Source organism: Eulemur rufifrons, chromosome 27, assembly GCF_041146395.1.
Source record: "Eulemur rufifrons isolate Redbay chromosome 27, OSU_ERuf_1, whole genome shotgun sequence".
Taxonomy (NCBI): domain Eukaryota; kingdom Metazoa; phylum Chordata; class Mammalia; order Primates; family Lemuridae; genus Eulemur; species Eulemur rufifrons.
The window spans coordinates 19498603-19520721 of NC_091009.1; the positions used below are offsets into that span (position 1 = coordinate 19498603).

At 35.3% G+C, this 22119-nt stretch overlaps 1 protein-coding gene across 1 annotated transcript in view; it reads right to left on the reverse strand.

Annotated features, from left to right (window-relative positions):
* Positions 1-10735: 10735 nt before the first annotated feature.
* SPATA17 (spermatogenesis associated 17) overlaps positions 10736-22119 on the reverse strand; it is a 127956-nt gene continuing 116572 nt past the window's right edge. The window contains exon 10 of the mRNA XM_069459665.1: positions 10736-10816. Within this exon, the coding sequence (XP_069315766.1) occupies positions 10736-10816 (81 nt within the window). The remainder of the gene's footprint in view (positions 10817-22119) is intronic.

Below are 22119 nucleotides of genomic sequence, written 5' to 3' on the forward strand. Positions count from 1 at the left end.
TTATTATTTTTTCTTTTTTATTTAGAATTCTTTCCCAAACACCACATCTGCAACTGCAAGAACTTTTAAATAATTAGAAAAGCTCTAAATGGAACATATTCCCTTGAGAGGTAGAGTAACTCCCAAGGCTTAGAAGTGCTCAAACAGGAGCGATGGATATTTTAAAAAGGATTGCGGCAGGAGTGAGGAGCTAGAATAAATGATTTCTTAGGGATCTTACTGAATGCTATCAAACCGCCAACAATAAGAAACATTACTTTCTATAGTAGGGTCACTTGTCTTATAATAAACATACAAAAATACCCAACTATTTCAGATAAAGTAATATAGTTAGCACTTCCACTGAAATCCCATCCCAATAGGAGGCAATGTCTGCATCCTGCCCTATATTTTAAGATATATCTTTTACTAAAATTTTTAAAAAATACATTTGAAATCGAACATCTTTTAAAATCTCAAAATTCAGGATTCTAATGTACAAATGTGTATACACTTGAACTAACAATCCTTGCCAAAATGCAACTTGTCAAAAAGTATTTGTGCCATAGATTTGAAACCAATTGGCTGCCCTGGAAGGTTAGGTATATGATCCGTTATTGTCCCATCAGCGATCAGCATCGTTGCCACAAGAGTGAAGGAGATGGAGAGAAAAATCTCACAAGACAGAGATGAAAGCTGTGTAGTCAGAAGAAAAAAGCCTTCTTGATTATGCTGTGGACTTTCTGGAGTCTTTAATTCTCCCCCCAGCCCATCTTCAAACTGGCACGTGGGACGTGCCGGAGATGGATGGTGGCGTTCATCAGGAGAAGCACACACGTATATCTTGTGGGTTGATTTTTTTATTTGCCAGCTGAAGAGGAGCAGGGAGATTTATTTGGAAGGATGGTAATGAAGGTGGGGAGGCACTAGTTAGATGGCAGCTTCTGTTCCCAATATGTTATTCTCACTTTTTTCTCATCTTGATGCTGAGTTGCTCTCTTTATGTCTACTTATTTTTCCTTAAAGGGGAGATTATTTTGGTATGATAAGCCAGTGGCTTCGGAGAGCACGGTAGTGAAGATGTGCGAACATATTAATAGAATTTCTGTGTTTAGTATTTGCTGAGATATTTCAAGTGTTTTAACTACTCTCTGCAGTTATGTTATGTGTGCACACACGAACACACACACATTTACTTATACACAATTACATGCTATTTGAAATAACTATTTTCTTCATCCTAAAATAAAATATCATGCTCTCTTTTTTTTTGTTCTCTTTTACTCTGCCTTATAAGAATGAGGTAATTCACTACAACAATAACAAAAATATCACTTTCTTCCTTCATAACAATGCTATAAGGAAATGGGTTGATATTGCTGGACCTTAAAAAGAACAAGAAAACCACCCTGATCCCAGCCAAAGATGGAATTACTCACTAAAAGGAAGGAGTAAATTGGTATATTCCTGGTTTCCAAAATGCCCTTTCATGCCAAGGAGACAGCGTGGTCTTTGGAGGACTGTTGACAACCAGGACCAGGAGCAAAACTCTAATGCAACAACTGAGGGCCTGCCTGAGCTGAAAGCTCACACTAGACCTGGTCCAATCCCAATTTTGCTATTTATCATGTGGCATTGGTTACATTACTTATCCTGCCTTAATTTCCTCATCTGAATATGGGGAGAATAAATCCTAACTTCACATAGTTTGGGAAATATTAATTAAAATAATTATAAACCACACCATGCAACCAATGTTTAATTATTATTACTGATTGTCAATGTAAGTATTGGATAAAAGGGTCAGATGGATAAGGACGTCCAAATGCATTCTGAATGCCTAAAATTAATTGTAGATGGTCAAAATATGGCAGACCAAATTCTTCAGTATAAGTGCTTGTTATTCACTTTCTGATTTACCCTTTAGATTTGCTTTCTCTGCCAAGGTTTGTTTTTTATTTCTCTATTTCTGCAGTAGCATATTATCAAAATATAAGATCAGAGATTCTGGAATGTAAGATATTCTTACTTACTAGTTGTGTTTGTAAAGCTTGAGTTGCAAGAGCGAAAATGAAAATTTAATTACCTATGGGTTTTAACTTCATGAGAGCATACCATTTTGTGTGTATATTAAGTTGAAGTTTTATATATCGTGGTACAATAAGTTCCATGACAAAAGATAGGAATGTACCAACTTTTCTTTTTTGTATAAAATAACAGCTTAAATAAAACACTGTTATATTATACATCATGGTTTAGGTGTCCAGGACAGTCCACAAAACCTATTCAACTCATATCTTACTTTCTCTGAAAAGGAATAAAATTTAGAAACAAAATATCACATATAATAGCATTTCTATGAGAAAAAAATAAGTTTAGAGATGAGGCAATAGAAATAGATCTTCCAGCTGCCCTGCTCCCATTTTTATTCTAAACAAGTAGTGGTGGCTTTTGTGGCTTGTGTCCTGTCATAGCAAGAGGACATTTAAGGCAGGAATGCAGTTAGTGGGGAGAGGGAAATAGCGATGACAGGAAAATATGGGTGTGGGCAGCTGTAGCTGCATAATTTCTGTCAGGTTTTACTTCCATCTGTGCACGAGTGCTGATCAGTTAGTTCTACTTTAATAGTGAGTACATCTGGTACATTTGTTTTTCCACTCTTGTGATACTTCACTTAGGAAGATGGACTCCAGGTCCATCAAGATTGTTGCAAAAGGTATTAATTAAGTTTTTATGGCTGAGTAGTACTCCATGGTACATATACCACATTTTATTAATCCACTCATGAACTGATGGGCACTTGGGTTGATTCCACATCTTTGCAATTGTGGATTGTGCTACAATAAACATTCTGGTGCAAGTGTCTTTTTGATAAAAAGGCATTTTTTTCCTTTGAGTAAATACCCAGTGGTGGAATTGCTGAATCAATGGTAGATCAACTTTTAGTTCTTTGAAGAATCTCCATACTATTTTTCAGAGAGGTTGCACTAGTTTGCACTCCCACCAACAGTGTAAAGGAACACTTGTTCCTTTGTCTTCGCATCCATGCCAGCATCTATTGTTTTGGGACTTTTTGATAAAAGTCATTCTCACTGGGGTTAGGTGATATCTCGTTATGGTTTTGATTTGCATTTCCCTGATAATTAGACGTTGAGCATTTTTTCATATGTTTCTTGGCCATTAGTAGATCTTCTTTTGAAAAGCTTCTGTTCGTGTTTTTTGTCCACTTTTTAATGGGGTTATTTGATGTTTTTCTTGCTGATTTGCTTGAGTTCTTTGTAGATTCTGGTTATTAGCCCTTTATTGGATGCATAGCATGCAAATATTTTCTCCCATTCTGTAGGTTGTCTATCTGCCCTCTTGATTGTTTACTTGACTATGCAGAAGCTTCTTAATTTAATCAAGAGTGAGAGACGGACAGCCACTTTTTTTCACTTTTAGTTATTCTTCAGATTCTAATGATTTCACTTTCTATTTACTAAACAAAGTTCTGCTCATATTACTTTCAATACAGTAATGTTCAAAAATGAAAGATTCTATATTCAATCCTTGTTGAGAAGTGAATAAGTAAATTACTTAGGCTCTAAAAAAAAATCACAAAATGATCTTACTATGTGTTCTCTTACCCTTTTCAGTAAGTGATGTTAATAGTTTACAACAGTAAGTATGAATAAAGAACTAGTCCTTGCTCTTGCATACTATTCTGGAAAAGAAAAACTAGTTTTTTTTTTCCTTAAGTTAGTTTTCATGTGTCTTTCATTCAAATGGATTATTTCCACATTGACAGAGGTATGAAAACTAATTTCTGTTAGGTAGTTTGGAATGAAATATAAATGCCTTGAAAATACATTAAACAGCACAGACTAATTTCAAGTTGGAAAATAGGTTAACTACGGAACAATTCAAGCCTAGTAAATAATCATTATTTGATTTCATAATAGGAGCTTGGGCTTCACTTGCAATTTGTATGGTCTTACAATCCCCCCTACAAGGCAGCAAATTAACTTTTCAACTGAACATTAAACACACTCTGTTTCCCCTTTACTTGCTTCAGTAATTTATTCTGACCAGTAGGTGCAGTTTCGTCATTTCTTAATATAAGGATGTTTTAATGCACAGATATGTCACATTGTGGCAAGGACTGCTTAAAGTCACAGTGTGCTAATGTATTGCCTCATTGCATCCCATGATCATGAATATGAAGCTGAGAACTATAAACTAAACTCAACGTACTAATAAGTGACCAGTACAAGCAGCAAGGCGATTCCCTCATAAATGAGTTGAAGTGTTGAGAAATGGAAGAACGCTTAGCAGTTCCCTACCCTGCGAGGGAGCCTGCCAGAGACAGTGAGACTCAAAAGGAAAAAGCAAAGTACAAGCCCCAGATGAAGTTGGATTTCACTCCATTCTTACAGGAAAAAGTTGTGAAATTATAAAATGAGAGTAACAAACACGTTTGGCATCGTGCACCCTTTTGCTCTTTCTAGGACACATTCCCATGTCAGTCCGAATTAATGCCATTACTCTCATTTAGAGTCTTTCATTGGCAGTGGTAAATGACAGAAGAGTAGTTGAAAATGTAGCACAAAAGACATGATGATGAGTTGCGGTTATAAATAAGTAAGAGACAGGAGCTAACTAGAATTTAATTTCATTCATGGAAAATATACAAACCTAAACAGAAATGGGAGAGGACACTGAGAAAGTGAAAGAAGTCCAGATTATATCATACAGAGTGAAGGAAAAATTAGTGAACAATGATGTTGGAGAGGAAGGCAAGGGCCACATGACACAGGAGTTTACAAAACTGTTTACGTTTTGTAACTATCCTAAGTGCAGTGTGAAGGAAAATGGTACCATCGGTTTTGTTTACAAAAAAAAAAAATTCATGCTGGGATGAGAAGAATGAATTAGTGGGGAATTTGTGAGAATGCATGATGGGCAGAACTTTTAGGACACAGAAGGTGGGAGATAGAGTGGTGGCTGGAAGGACGGTGTCTACCAAGTCGATGAAGGCCATTCATACCTGGGTTCAGTTAGGGGCCAGTGTTGCCATTTACACAAACCTATTGGAGGAAATGGCTTCACAATCAATGAAGATGGCCAAGTATTTCTTTTATCATGTGTTTAGAGACAATTAAAACCTTACAAAAGTAGACAAAATCATATAATAAATCCTCATATAGCCAATCACCAGCTTTAACAATAATCAACTCTTGGTTTATCTTCCTTCATACACACAGATTTACAACGGTTTGATTTAGGATGTTTTTTGCTTTATGTTGGTGTGAAAACGATACATATTCAGTAGAAACTGTATGTTGCATACCCATATAACCCTGTTTTTCACTTTCAGCGTAGTATTCATTAAATTACATGAGATATTTAACACTCTATTATAAAATAGGCTTTGTGTTAGATGATTTTATCCAATTGTAGGGTAATGTAAGTGTTCTGAGCACATTTAAGGTAGGCTAGGCTAAGCTATGATGTTTGTTTGGTTAGGTGTTTTAAATATATTTTCAACTTACGATATTTTCAATTTATGATGGATTTATTGGGATATAACTCCATTGTAAGTGGAGGAGGATCTTTACTTCCACCCACTTCGCTGACTCCTAAATTAAATCCCAGACATCACATCATTACATCTGTAAATATTTCAACATGTATTTCTAAGAGATAGTGACTTTTAAAAATAAAACAATACCTTATCACACCTAAAAATGACAATAATTTTTTTATACCACCCAATATCCAATCAGTGTTTGAACTTCCAATTGTCTCAAAAGATTTTTTGTTTTACAGTTTGTTTATTCAGATCAGGAGCCAAAAAATATATACACGGTGACTGTTTGATATGTACTTTTAACGGGTTCCTTTTTTTCTTTTTCAATTTTGCAAATTATTTGAAGAAACAGGTCACTTGGCCTATAACATTTCCCAAAGTCTGGATTTTGCTGGCCAGCAATTTTAGATTAAAGCTTTTATGATCAATAAATCACATTTCCTGTCCCTGTGTGTTATCACTGGATCTAACTCCCAAATCATATGCAATAAGATTTGTGTTATTCTCTTCAGATGCAAGAAACAAAGACTCCCTAAGGCTACCTCTAGCAGGAAGTTTTATTGTAAGAATACACATGGGATGGGTTTAGAATCTCAATTCTTGCGTTAACTTCCAGGATTCCAGGAAAATGCAGGCCTCTCATTAAAAACAGGAACCTTATCCAAGACCCCTAATGGATTTCTGAAAACGTGAATAGTACCAAACCTAATATATATACTCTGTTTTTTTTTCTATGCATACATACTTATTACAAAATTTAATTTATAAATGAGGCATAGCATGAGATTAACAAAAATAATCATAAAATAAAACAATAATAAAATAGACTGTAATAAAAGTTAAAAGAAAAAAAAATCAGGAACCTCACAAAAGCCCAGCTTCTTGGAAACTAACCGTAGTTCAGAGTCATGCAAGATCTAATACAGTCCTAGCAACCAAATTATCTCTTTGCTGTCTTTGCAGCAGAGACCTGCTAATATCTTCCCTACTTGAGAGCACCTGTGTTTCTGCTCCCACACCCACTAGTCTATGTCTGTTTTGTCTATGGGGCTCAAGTCCAATGGCCTGAGGGGGTTGTAATTGCATAATTGCTCTAATGAGTCATTATTTCGCTCAGGGCAGAGCTTTTATGCCAAACTACTTCACACTATCTGTACTTCAAACCATTTGTCACTCTACTTACATGCTAGTTGTCCCTCTGGGGTACCCAACTCTGGCCTCATCATTTGTGACCAGGGTGATGGGGTCAGAATGTGGGCACTTCAGTGGAACCATTTATGGCTCTTTTGGTCACCATGGGCGGTGGTTGTGACGGACATTCCCAGAAGTGAAGACTCAAGTTGAAGCATTTGTTCCAAAAGATATATTTAGAAGATTTAAAATACATACACACACACACACACACACACACACGCGCGTGCACATGCACACACTAATTAATTCATGACTGGGGCTACAAAATATTATAGTTTATTAAATCATAGGAAGTATGGTTCAAGTGTATTTCCTATAGGATCCTCATTTGTGTTTCCTTACAGAACTTAATCGTTCTTAATGGAGACAGTTTCAGTTTCTTCTTCTGGCATATAAGAGAGAGAAAACGACAGAGGCTAAGGGACTCATATTAAGATTTCTCCTCAGCCATGACAGTAGGATCCAGAACTTCAGGCAGTGGGGGTCTTCTATTTCACATTTACGTCACACCTTAACTTCATTTTTACATTTCATCTTCTTTTATTTTCTGAAACTAAAACTGTAAAATGAAAGAAAAAAAAAAAAGAACCTCAATAACATGAGTTCTCAAATTCTCTATTTAAATCCTCCTCTCTTAGCTTTAGCTCCGTGAATGTTTGGGAGGCCACAGCCCCTGACCTCACTCATGTATAGCCCTGCTGGCTTTGCCCTGTTCTCTGACTTCTGTCTGCATCGCTGCAGATCCTGATTAACAATCTTGATCATGTGTGTCACCAGACACACGGAGCATCCAGTAAATGCCTCTGTTATGGAAAAACACAGCAAAACACCTTCACATAGGCAGGTGGGGTGGTTGTAACATCTTTAGTCAAAGGACAAGTTAACCAAGTGAAAGATACTGAAGATACTTTATTATTTTTTCTTTGCCAATTCACTATGACTAAACGTAAAAGGGTTATAAACTCACACAAAACTGAATGACAAGTTTAATAATTTTTCTTACTAAATTAACATTTTAACTACTAACAGGCACATACATAGCTTATATGTTTAATTATTACTCTCACTTTATATAACTTTTTCCTTATATAGTTGCTAAGATCTTATTCCCTCTGGAAAAAAGACAATGACATTTTACTCCTTTCCCAGTCTAGGTGCTAACCATAATTATTTTTCATTTTGTTCTCTGATATTTGAGTCATTCATATGCCAAATTCTTATGGAAAAGGAGAAAGGAGTTTTTCATGCCTAACAAATAATTTGATTAAAACTCATCTCATCTGGTCTCAAAATTGAATCACTTTTTAGCAGGAAGAAGCCTGGACCAAAGCCTATTGCAAAGAAGAACTGGAGAAAATTGAGAAGCAAATAATGCAAGAAAACTCACATGATGCCAGACTGATTTGGATAAATTATCCAGTTCATAAGATTACAGCCAATGATTTCACCTTATCTTGCTAATTTTTCTCCACAATAATCTTTAGAGACTCTTCTGCCTAGAAAGATCAAGGGAGCTAAAAGGATGGCAAAGCACTCTCACAGGACACGGCATATCCTGATATAGACCAAACTGCTTTTGGGAAGCTATTGAAGGTTACAAAAAGTGACCAGTTAACAAGACAAATTAAAGAAATTAAAAGGAGTCATATTATCTTAATCAGAGAGTAGATTTTAAAAGATGTGTGTGTTTAAAATCTAATTCTGAGTAATTTCAGTGGCTGAAATCTTAGTGCATTAATGATAACAGGTAGGTGTAGGCTCTGTTTATCCTAAACTCAGACATACTAAAGGAAAGAAAGATTAATCTGATAAAGGCATCACTATTTCTAATCGGACTGATGGGAAAATGCAGTATTGGGTGTAAGAGGCAATGTCAGGTGAATTGTAGCGAAGTGATGAACTACCTTGAAGACGAAGCAATCAAATAGACAGCTCTAAAACTACTACAGCATCTTTATTCAACAGTTTGGTGTAAGTGGCCCCATCCTGGCCTTTTTTACAAAGAGCAGAAGCACTTTGTTGTATTTGGTGAAATTAAATCTTAACAGGAGAGCCTCATCTATGGCTGCTAACCTTCACTTACCAAAATTAAACACCAGACTGTCATTTCCTATCTAAAAGGAGGAGATGACATTTTGATAATATCGTCAATTCACAAAATAGTTAAAAACCCAAGAGAAGAATTAGCAAACACTTTTTAAAACATTCTATCACATATTTGTGTCTTTGCATTGCACATCATTTTAAATTAAAAATAATGTGAAACATTTGCTACTCATCCTTGTCTTTCTGTATGCAATAATTTAGCAAGTAATTATTTTATCTTCAGAAAAAAAGATAATTGTCTCTAAATTATTATGACTAAGTAGAATAAAGTCAAGATGTTTTTGTAATTGGTGGAGTAAATAGTCCCTATTGAAGTATTTTGTTTTAACACTTTGCTTTTTGCCTGGTTACATAAAAACAACAAAAAATAGAAGTAAAAAGAAGTATCCCCCCCAAAAAGTACTCATAATCTCACCACCCAGAGATAACCACCAACAATTTTGCAATATACAAATGTATACACATACATATTTAATATATAAGTATATGCTAGTATGTTTTTATACACATACACATATATGTATATGTACATTTGCAAATATTAATATATATATAAACACACACATACTTTTTTAATGAAATCAGGCTACAAAAGGTGGTTTGTATCCAACCTTCTTTTCTTAGGAATCTATTATAGGCATTTTTTCAAATTAATAGGTAAAGATTTATGTTAACAATTTTTTGCCTGCATAATATTTAGTTACATGTATTTTATCATTTATTTAACTTATCATATATTAATGAGTATTCAAGTTGTTTCAATTTTTCACCGTTATAAATAGGATTGATATATCTTTAGATTAAAAACTTAAGTCACACATAAATATAAAACATTTTACTTAGACTACTTTATTACTGGCTCTCAAATACCACGTAAATGTTCCAATGGATAATGATATTAATACTTTATAAACCTTTGAAGGAGATATAAATTTTTCTATTAGCTGAGAATATTTCATATTTCCCCTTATGTACTCCTTTGAAGTAGTTAAAAGATAGACATTAGTACCTGCATTTACCATATTGACTTCCAAGTTGAAGCACTCAGAGTTAAGTTGGGTAGAGGAGACATTAACACTAAATCTAAGGAACTTAAGATCCTTGAATCTGTTCTGTGCTCTTTCCAAAGGCTCAATGCTGGCTCCCCTTGGTTCTCTGTGTGGGAGGATAGCCGGGGAATTCTAACTAGCATGATTTCTCACACCTGCCTCTTTCCTTCAACTGTAATGATCTTTGCTGTCTTCACCCAACACCTCCTCTAAATTTGGCTGAAAATGCCAGAATACCTTCTATGTGTCTCACTTTCACTATAACAACTTCTTTATTCTGAAACACCTTAGCAAAGAAATACACCATTCATTGAGAGCTTATTCTGTTATATTGAATCTTACGTTGTTATCTTTTTTCTTGTCTATCATGCAAGCTTTGATAATCAGAGATCCTAGACTCTATTTCTTTGGTGTCTCCTAAGATACTTCATCCTTCAAACAGTGAACATTATTGAGTCCAGTATTTTAAATGATGCTGTATCAACAGAATACTGAGAAGTATTTTAGCTTTTGGACATCATCAGTATTTTTTCACTGTATCATGTAATACTATTTATTTATTGTATTAATTAAAGATAAAGAGCACTTCAGATTTTTGTCACTTCTACTTATTAATGTATTTTTGGTTCATTTGGAGAAGAGATTTGAAAAGCAAAATCCATTATTTTTAAATGTTAAAAGCCATTACATTAGAATGAAAGAAATTTATGGAATCTTATTATGTATAAATATTACTATAGATTGGTTTTAAAAATGCTTGATAGTTATGTCAATCTCATTTGATTTTTTATGTTATTTAATATACTTTTGAAGTATTTCTTAGCAAAAATGCATACCTTTATACAATTTGTCCAGCTTTTGAATATAATTTTCCATACTTGGAGAAGAGATCAAATGATGGTAATACAGTTTGGAAATCCTAAGAGGAAAAATGTCAAAGATTACCACAGAGATTGCACTGAATGCATACAGTAGAAAAGACTAAAGATCTAAAATGAATAATCTAAGCTTCCACTTTAGGAAACTAGAAAAAAGAGATCAAATTAATTCCAAAGTATGCAGAAGCAAAGAAATAAAATCAGAGTAGAAATCAATGAAACTGAAAATAAAAAAATAGTAGAGAAAATCAGCAAAATCAAAAACTGGTTCTTGAAAACATTAACAAAATTGATAAACCCCTAACCAGGCTAACTAAGACAAAAGAGAAAAGAAACAAATTATGATTAATATCTGAAATAAAAGATGGACTATCACTTTTGATCCCATGAATGTTGAAAATATAATAAAGGAATATTATGAGGAGCTGTATGATCACAAATTTGATAATTTAGGTGAAATGGACCAATTCCTTGGATGACACAAATTACCAAAACTGACACAAGGAGATATAAATAATCTAAATAGGCATATATGTTTTTTAGAGACAGGGTCTCACTATGTTATCCAGGCTGGCCTCAAACTCCTGGGCTCAAGTAACCCACCTGCCTCAGCCTTCTGAGAAGCTACGATTATAGGCATGTGCCACCGAGCCTGACTTATATTTTAAAAAATTGCATCAACAATAAATAACCTGCTTAACATGCCAACATGGTTTCACTGGTGAATTCTACCATCCAAGGAAGAAATGATATCAATTCTCTATAATATGTTCTAGAAAATAGAAGAAACACTTCCTAACTCATTCTGTTTTGTAAACAGAATGGGGATAAAATGGGGATATCTACCTCACAGTGTTGTTGTGAGGATTATACAAGACATAACCACTGGCACTTAGCACTAGTATTTTCCTCTTCCATGCCTTCAATGGTAGAAGTCCTATTCATATTATACCTACCGTATTCTTTGAAAAATCAAAGTAAGTAAATTTCATGGACACCTATAGGAGATTATGAGGCAATAATATGGTGAAACAGGAGTTTGATGATATACTCTACCAGTAAAACTATTTTGAAGAAGCACCTTCAATATATGTCTAGTTATTTGTGTTAAATTATATATGTGCAATACTGATACTATAATGTAATGCTAAATATATATATGCCAATGAGATATTAATAAAAATAAATATAATAGATCTTCTTGCATACTTAATTTTGCACTCATTTCATATAATAAATCAATACTTAATTCTGTGTTAGACCTTCATCTGTGCATTCAAGTAACATTTTGCCATCTACAGTGTGTCAGGCACTATGCTAGCTTCCAACCTGTGGTAACCAAAACTTAGTCTTGTCTAGTGTCAGACGTCATTTATAATTTGCAGATAAACAAGTATTGACTCTTTAAGTGCCTACCTTCTATGTTCTCTAAAATAAAATCTTCCGGAAACTCTATATCACTGTTTATTTTTTGCTATAAAATCCCACATTCTCACTTAGTCCTAGTCAACCAATAACTGTCACTTACCTCTGGAACAGGAAGAAGTGAATATGCCATTAGGACAACTTTGGTTTGGGAAGAAATCTGATACTGATTACCATTTGTTTAAAATTTGCCTCTGATACAATAAAACAGGTCATTCTGCCATGGGAAACTATTTATGAGCTCAGGAAAACCACCTGCATAAAACTTGTGCAGTGTCGCTTTTTAAATAGGGGGTGGGGGATTGCTTTTCTGAAAAATAACCTCATCAAGAAAAAACACTGGGGATGGTAATTCTAAATGCTGCCCTAGCCCTCGCCTGCCAGAGCAGACAGCTTCTGCTATTAGGATGCCCAGCCAAACACAAATAATCCACTGCCAAAATGAGCTCCTTGGGACAATTTAGGAGTCTTTGGAAGTGAACGGCTCTTTGATCTGGAATGCAGCCCAGGTCCATTTTCAAACCCAAGTCAAAATGACAAAGAGCACATTTCCTGGGCCACTCACCCCCTAAGTGTAAGATTACTTTAGGTTGGCAGCTGCACTGTTTATCTAGTTATTTAAGGCTTCTCACCAGATACTCACAACTGAGTGCTTAAACAACCAGCTTCAATGTTAGCAAGCAGGACAGTACTGATATATCATAAGTGACAAATCCATGGTTAGAGGGACATGATGAAAATCAAAGGTTATGCACATATTGTTCAGCTTAAAATATCTTTTATATATTCAGCTTTAAAATATTGCAAAGATTTTCTCTAAGAGTTAAAAAAAAAAAAAAAAAAAAACCCAGGAAGGTGGCAAGAAGTTTTGGCTGAGTATTAAATACATTTTAATCAAAGATATTTCCTGAATGAGACTTCAATTAAGTCTGGCTAGCACTTGGGATTTTCCAGACTCTCAGATGAGAATTTACAGGCAGGTTTCAAAGATCGCCTGGCACTATTTCTGCAAGATCAAACTTTGCTCTCATCACAGTTAGAAAACTCTAATGACATGAGCATCTCTATAGTTTTGACATAAGAACATACACAGGCAACTGTTAGAGTTGTAGGAGTTATTCCCTTCTTTCTGTTCACTCTGAGTTGTCATGAAAACTTCCTCAAGTGTTCTGTTATTTATGTTCTTTTAAAGCCCAAAGATTTCGGATTTATCATGTATTCTTTCAATTAAAGCCTTTGTTAATGTTCCTGAAGAAACAAATTTTAGCTGATAATTGAATTGATGATGCACTATCAATCTGAACCTAAAAAGGAAACCAAGTTCATTTGCATATTACATTATGCCCGGAGTACCACTGAATACAAGGGTCATTTGAAAACTTTCTTATGACTTCTACTCAGAGGCAGTCCTGCTTCGGAGCCAAGCCACCTGAGATTAAAATCCAGGTTTATCCTCAAGAGCTTTGTGATCTCGGACAAATTATTTAACCTCTGCCATGCTTATTTCTTCATTTGAAAACAGAGGTGAAATAATATGAAAGATAGTATATGAGTTCATTCGTGTAAAGCATCTAAAATAGTATTCACCATATAGCAAGTACTTAATAATTGTTAACTATTTTCAAACTAAGAAACTCTCAAATACACTTTTTTCTTAGAAATAATTGTGGATAAATAATCCTAAGTAGTTATTTATTCAAAGATCATTTATATTTGACTTTGGTATACATATTCCTACTTTTATTTCAATGTGGGTATATCTAAATTTAAGTCTATATATTTGGATTTCTATTGATTCTCTGTTTTTATATACTGTATATTCCCTCTTCCTTCTTCTTAATCTGTTTTTTTTTTTTCTTATTCAGTTCATCTATTTAGTTCTCATATTGAGCTCTTCTGCCATCATTTCTAATTACCTCCTGAAAAGGCAAACATCCCTGAAACAATAAGCTGGCTAATTTAAAAGGCATTGCTAACTAAAATGAAGGGCAATTTTCTACTTATTTTAAAGGCTTTAAAAGTGCAAATCTTACCCTTGGAATCAGCTAGTCATCAGATCTTAAAATAAAAAGCAATATTGCCATGCCTTCATAAAAGACAATTTATCTCCTTCAGTATACCATTTCATCAAACAGTGTTTTCTACTTGTTGGTTTACTCTTTTACTGTGAGAATGTATGATAGATAATGTATGTTATAAAAATCAAGAAATTAGTTTCACAGCAGGGAGCCTGCTAACAACATCATTTTAATCTTATCCTTCAAGCAGCCACAAAAACATATTAATTGCAGTTTAACTTATGCAACAAATATTTCAATTTAATTATGCTTAATTTTTGTTAAGTTATAAAAGTGTCAATGGTTCTGACACAGTTTTTTCGTATAAGTTTTTTTTTAAATGAAAGAAAATCAAATGCCATTTCTAAAAGAAATTATGAAAGATTTCTAATTACTGCTTATGTTTTTGAAAAATTGCTAATCTAGTAGCCCCAAAATAACATCTGGGAACATACGAACTTGAAGCTTTATTACTCAACATTTATAATTCTTAATAATTAATATACATGCATCATTAATATAATGGAATTCTCACAAGAAGGTTTTTTTTTTTTGTAATTATAGGATATATCAATAACTGTCATTGAATGGTGCATTTTCTCTATAGAAGTGTTTTTGTTAATTCCTCTCCGGAAAATTGAGACAAGAATAAGTGAAACTGATTGCTGCTGACATACTGCAATGAAGAAAAGAATATTTACCATTAACAGAAGTGGAAAGAAAAATGTCAAACCACCCAAATCTGAACAGTATTAATTATATTCAGCAAATATTTATTAAGCTCTTAGTAGGTGCAAATCCTACCCAAACATTAAGTCTCAAGTAAAATGCTACTTCCTCCAGGAAATCCTTCTCTCTTCAGATGAAAATTAAATTTCTCTGCACTGAATGCCTACGGTGCTTAATTATACCTTTCTCATAGTCCTTTTGTATTTTTTGTTTTGCATCACAGTAATTCCCATACAAGTTTCATCTCACCTTCTAGATGGTAAGGTTCCTGGGGGTAGATTTTTAGGCCTTCTGTGTTTAGCTACCCCATCTATCACATTCAAATATACTGGAAAATGAAAACCTAGAGGTATGAATAAACTGTTTTGGATGCTATGTTTTTGTAAAAAAAATTACCATTTCAAAAGCCTTTCTATAGAAGTTGTATAGACCTGTATTTTTGAATTATTCATTAAAAGGCTTCTAGTTTTAAGATGGCAGAGCAGTGAATTTCTTGCCCTTCTTATCCTCTCAGAAATGCCTCACCCCAAAAATCAGGAATTAAGAACATACGCTAAGCAACATCTTCAATGAAGCCAGAAGACAGCAGTGACCCCAAATTATAATTTATGCTGGGAAATAGACAGGAAGTGGTACCAAACCCACAAGGAATGAAGAACAGAGATATCTTCAGAGGGGGATACCAATGAGATCTCATCCTGTTCTTCCTACCTAAACCCAGAAACCTCAGGCATTGGAATCTTCAACTATCCCAGAAGGCAGAGGTGATGTACAGGGCTTGGTTGAAAGTCTATATAAAGAACACTTAACCTCCAAGCTCCATCCAGGTTCCCCACCCCAGAGAACCTTCCTCTCGTTTCCCCCCCAGGTTCAGAGGCTTTGTTCTTTGGGGGACTGGGGGTTGGGGACTACAGGCACCAGGCATAGTAGAGGGCAGGGGTAAGGCATCATACTGAAAATTAAGTGAAAGTCTTCATTCGTACTGAATGGTGATAACACTATCCTACTCATCACCTCAATTCCCAACTCCCAGAATAACTAGCACACTTGGCAGGAGATTAGAGACTTTTTGTTCTTTAATATTTCAACTATGGCAGATCCACAGAAAGTCACCTCCACCATGAAAACTACCAGACAACAAGCCCTTGCAGGACAATGATTTCAACTAGCATTTTCATGTCTTTTTTTTTTTTTTTTGGAAAGTTTATTGTTTTAGTTTCCTGGGGCTGCCAGAACAAATGACCACAAACAGGGTGGCTTAAAACAGCAGACATTTATTCTCTCACAGCTCTGCAGGCCAGAGTCTGAAGTCAGGTGTGCGCTGGACCTGCTACCACTAGAGGCTCAAGTGGATCCTCCCTGGGGTGACATATCATATAACATAATAACATATGAGGAACCATATATTTAGTATTTAAGATAACCCAGCTAAATATCTTCTGAGCATTTTTACCATGTTTCCCATAACCAAGTCTAGATATTAACACATATTAAAATGCAGATAAGATGGTCAAGAGAAATTGATGTATTTTACAATGCCAAGTCCCTCTATAAGCTTTGGGAAAATTATACATACATTTACTAATCTATGTACAATATTTAATGTCTATATTTGAACAAAAATTATTAAAGAAGCTCTATTTTCTGAACTAGTCTCCTTTTCCCCAACTAAATCCAATTAAGAAAGCAATGTGAATTTCCTCACAAGCTATTTCATACATGGATGCCCTTGAACTTTACTGAGTCTGAACTAGAAAAACATGGATAGGTAAAATACATTGGTATTCAAAATACTAAGGAATGTTTATTTGCTGTTACAAAAGCACCAGAACTGTTAATTTATTTAGATTTTATAAATGACAGTCTTTCAAACATAAGAATATTGATTTAATACATTTAAAAATTTAATTTCAATATTTAATACATATTTCATTATTATTTTTTAACAACATAGAAATTAGTTAAAGATTGAGAGGATATACAAATGTAATAATTTAAATGACTGCTGCCTCTTGAAACTCTATTGTAGGCACATTCACACAATATAGGAGAAAAATAATCTTTGGAGTAAAGTCAAATTCAACTGTGTATGTATTGATTTATACCACTTTTGTTCTGCAAATAAGAATTTATCAGAAACACAGTAAAAAATAAGTATGTCTCACCTTGGCCAATATATAATAAAAATGCTAATTAGTTGTTATCTCTTTGTTACATTGTACTTTTATACAATGGAGTTCTACTCAGCCACAAAAAACAATGGTCGGCCGGGCGCGGTGGCTCACGCCTGTAATCCTAGCACTCTGGGAGGCCGAGGTGGGCGGATCGTTTGAGCTCAGGAGTTCGAGACCAGCCTGAGCAAGAGCGAGACCCCAACTCTACTAAAAATAGAAAGAAATTATATGGACAGCTAAAAAAAATATATATAGAAAAAATTAGGCCGGGCGCGGTGGCTCACGCCTGTAATCCTAGCACTCTGGGAGGCCGAGGTGGGCGGATCGTTTGAGCTCAGGAGTTCGAGACCAGCCTGAGCAAGAGCGAGACCCCAACTCTACTAAAAATAGAAAGAAATTATATGGACAGCTAAAAAAAATATATATAGAAAAAATTAGGCCGGGCGCGGTGGCTCACGCCTGTAATCCTAGCACTCTGGGAGGCCGAGGCGGGTGGATCGCTCAAGGTCAGGATTTCGAGACCAGCCTGAGCGAGACCCCGTCTCTACTAAAAATAGAAAGACATTATATGGACAACTAAAAATCTATATAGAAAAAATTAGCCGGGCATGGTGGCGCATGCCTGTAGTCCCAGCTACTCGGGAGGCTGAGGCAGTAGGATCGCTTAAGCCCAGGAGTCTGAGGTTGCTGTGAGCTAAGCTGACGCCACGGCACTCACTCTAGCCTGGGCAACAAAGTGAGACTCTGTCTCAACAAAAAAAAAAAAAAAAAAAAAAAAAAAAAAAAAAAAAAAAAAAAAGAAAAAATTAGCCGGGCATGGTGGTGCATGCCTGTAGTCCCAGCTACTCGGGAGGCTGAGACAGTAGGATCGCTTGAGCTCAGGAGTTTGAGGTTGCTGTGAGCTAGGCTGACGCCACGGCACTCACTCTAGCCTGGGCAACAGAGTGAGACTCTGTCTCAAAAAAAAAAACAAAAAACAAAAAACAAAAAACAAAAAACAATGGTCATCTAGCACCTCTTGTATTATCCTGGATAGAGCTGGAACCCATTCTACTAAGTGAAGTAACACAAGAATGGACAAACAAGCACCACATGTACTCACCATCAAATTGGTATTAACTGACCAACACTTAAGTGCACATACAATAATAACATTCACTGGGTGCCGGGCAGATGGGAGGGGGGACGAGGGGATGGGTATATTCACATTTAATGGGGGCGGTGTGCACTGTCTGGGGGATGGACACGCTCGAAGCTCTGACTCTGGTGGGGCAAAGGAAATATATGTAACCTAAACATTTGTCCCCCCGTAATGTGCTGAAATAAAAAAAAATTTAAAAAGTACTGTAAATAAAGAAAAATTAAAATGTGAAATTATCAGCATGAAAATAAAACACAAAAAATAAAATAAATTATACTTTTAGAACTGAATCATTAATGTAAGTTATATTCTGAGTAAATGAATTATAGGTAAATTGCTACTGATAAACACTTGAGAAACTTTGACCTGTTTTCTTATAATGTTGCTTAAACTATTATTATTCTATTTAATAAACCTCGTTTTATAAAAACATAAAAGTCATTCAATATAAGAATAAATAAATCAAGTACAAAAGTAGCAAGCATACATAGATTAAGTTCTGATGTTAACAGGCTAAAATAGTTTACTTTAGTCTTAACATATCTTGTATCAGTTAGCAACTTGAAGGTAAATATGAATTATTAGTAGGAAAAGCATTTGAATTAAGCTTGATAGGTTAATAGTACTTCAAATTAATCAAAATCTTCCAGAGGTAGTTAATAGTGTCTTTTTAACAAATAAGAGGTAGAATGTTCTTGACTTTATTCAATTTTACTAAGTAAAATTTTGACAAGTATATATTCACTTTACTCAAGAAAGGAAAAGAAGTATAAAAATTGTTTCATATTGAAGTCACATTAAAACTCTACTTTATCATGAACACAATATTAAAATGCTAGACTGAAATAATTATAAGTCGTAGATTTCTTTTATGCAAACATTCTTTAGCAATGTAGTTAGGCTATTAATGTATAATACTTTATATATCTCTTATGTTGACATATGTTTAGCTAATATAGATTATGATACAGGTGTTAACTACCATTAATGATATTTCTAGAAACCCATTAGTTTCCAACAGCTTGGATATTAATGGTAAAGTATTTCAATTAGTTTTGTCTGCTCTCCAACTATATGGTCAGGGCCTATCCAAATTTTCAAAACTGTTAATGTGATTTAGTGTATATTAACCTCGTAATGTTCCATTAAGTTCTTATCCATCATGGGGGCTAGTTAATTGGTCTAGTAAAAGAATTTCCTCTTCCAAGAAATCTTATATTTAGAGCCCTAAGAACATTCTTTTCCATTTCTTTTTTTTTTTTTTTTTTTTTTTTTGAGACAGAGTCTCACTCTGTTGCCCAGGCTAGAGTGAGTGCCGTGGCGTCAGCCTAGCTCATAGCAACCTCAAACTCCTGAGCTCAAGCAATCCTCCTGTCTCAGCCTCCCGAGTAGTTGGGACTACAGGCATGCACCACCATGCCCGGCTAATTTTTTCTATATATATTTTTAGCTGTCCATATAATTTCTTTCTATTTTTAGTAGAGTTGGGGTCACGCTCTTGCTCAGGCTGGTCTCGAACTCCTGAGCTCAAACGATCCGCCCACCTCGGCCTCCCAGAGTGCTAGGATTACAGGCGTGAGCCACCACGCCCGGCCTCTTTTCCATTTCTAATAAGCACATGGAGGAATTGACTCAGGATAGTAGGGGAAAATTGCAAGTGACTATTAATGTCTATGTGTTCGTGGTGGAAACTAAAAACATCATCAAAGAATTGTCTCCACAAAAGGATCTGATGGGCAGACAATTACACTAGCAAGTCTTTTGAAGCTTTCCAATAGCAGATAATTCTCAGTCTAAGTAAACTTCTCTGGAATATCTTACTTAGTTTTGACTTCATCATAAGCATTAGAGTTGGAGTTCTTTTGGGGGCATTGTTTTTTCAAAAGAAATTTCAATCTCTTCAAGAAAGTTCAGGATAATGAGTGGAAAACACAAAATTGTTGAGCTGCAGAAACCAAGAGGTAGGCTGGGCTTCACACAGGTCAGGCAAATCACTTTCACAAAGACTCACTACATGCAGGGTCTCTGTTGTAAAGGCAGTTCCAGTCAGATCTGTAATTTTTCCTCTCTTTCCAAAGTTATTAGTATTAGGGAACTAGAAAATGGGGCAAGGGAATGGGCTGCCTTCCATCTGGAGCCTGGAAAGAGGCCTTGATCCAAAGAGACACTGGACAAAAACCACAGGCCCTCGATGAGGACAAACAGTCAACGCGTTTAGTGCTCTGAAAATAGGAGAGGGTTAAGAAGAAACAAACTACATAGGACTATGAAAGAAAAGTAGGCCCACATGCCAAGGACTTGGATGTAAAGCAGGCAGTGAAAGACATCTCTATGGGAACCTAAAGAAAATTTAAGCATTAGAGAATATCTGCCAGCTTCAAACAAATTAAAAACCTTGGATTATGTAAGACAGAGTTAAAGACCAAAAGAGGCTAAAAAATTAGGTCATTAAATACGAAATGTCCGATTTCGAATCAAAAGTGTAGTTTATTATATCACAAACAAGAAACAGTACAATTTATCAAAGTATGTGCCTAAACTATCAACACAGTTTTGCCATTTTAGCAGTAGCTTGCTTACACCAGCAGTGATGAAGTCTGGAGAGCGAGTGGCTATGAAATTGCGAAAGGTGTTTTCCACAGCATGTTGAGAATTGAATATTTTGCCTTGTAAGAAGTGGTCTAACGGCTGGAAGAAGTGGTAGTCAGTTGGTGCAAGGTCTGGTGAATATGGTGGATGACAGAGTTTCCAAGTCCAGCCTCTGTAGTTTGAGCAGTGTTGTTTGTGCAACATACGGTCGAGCATTACCTTGCAGGAGGATTCATCTGTCTGTACTGACCAATCTTGGCTGCTTAATTGCAAACATCCTCACCATTTTGTCCAATTGGTTGCAGCAGACATCACTGTAATCGACTGATCAGGTTCCATGAAGCTGTAGTGGATAATACCAGCTCTGGACCACCAAGCAGATACCAGTAGCTTTTTTTGATGAGTATTCAGTTTTGGACTGTGTTTCTGCACTTCATCTTTATCCATCCATTGTGCTGAATGCTTGCAATTGTCAAAAAGAATCCACTTTTCATCACATGTAACAATATGGTGTAGAAAGGGTTTGCCTGTTTGCCTTTATGTCGTGATAGCAAAGAAAGGCAAGCTTTGAGACGATTTCTCTTCTGATGCTCGTTTAATTTACACAGAACCCGTCTATCCAGGTTCTTTATCTTACTGATTTGTTTCAAATGGTCCAATATTGTTGGAATAGTAATATCAAACCTTGCTGCTAATTCACATGTAGGTTGAGATGGATTCGCTTCTACTACAGCTTTCAGCTCATCATTATCCACCTTAGTCTCAGGTCACCCACGTGGCTCATTTTCAGGATTAAAATCATCAGAACGGATCTTCTCAAATCATTGACGTACTGTGTGTTCATTAGCCATATCCTTCCCAAACACTTTGTTGCTATTTCAAGCTATCTGTGTTGCATTGGTTCCACGATGGAACTCATATTCAAAAATAACATGAATTTTTGACTTATCTGTGATTTCACCAAAATTGCTCTAAAAAAAGTTTTGAAAGATAATCACAAGCCAAACCATGCATTTGAAAGACTGAGGATGTACCTTCACTAAAAATAAAACAAGAAGTGTCAAAGTGAAATGTTAGAAGTATCACTGTCAAACTTAGTACTTAAGGAAATTGGACATTTCATACTTAATAACATAATAGGAAGACCAGATACCCATAAAAACAATGAGGTCAGAGACGTTCGATAAAAACAGTAAATAAGATTACAATAGAAGAATTAAAATTCACTT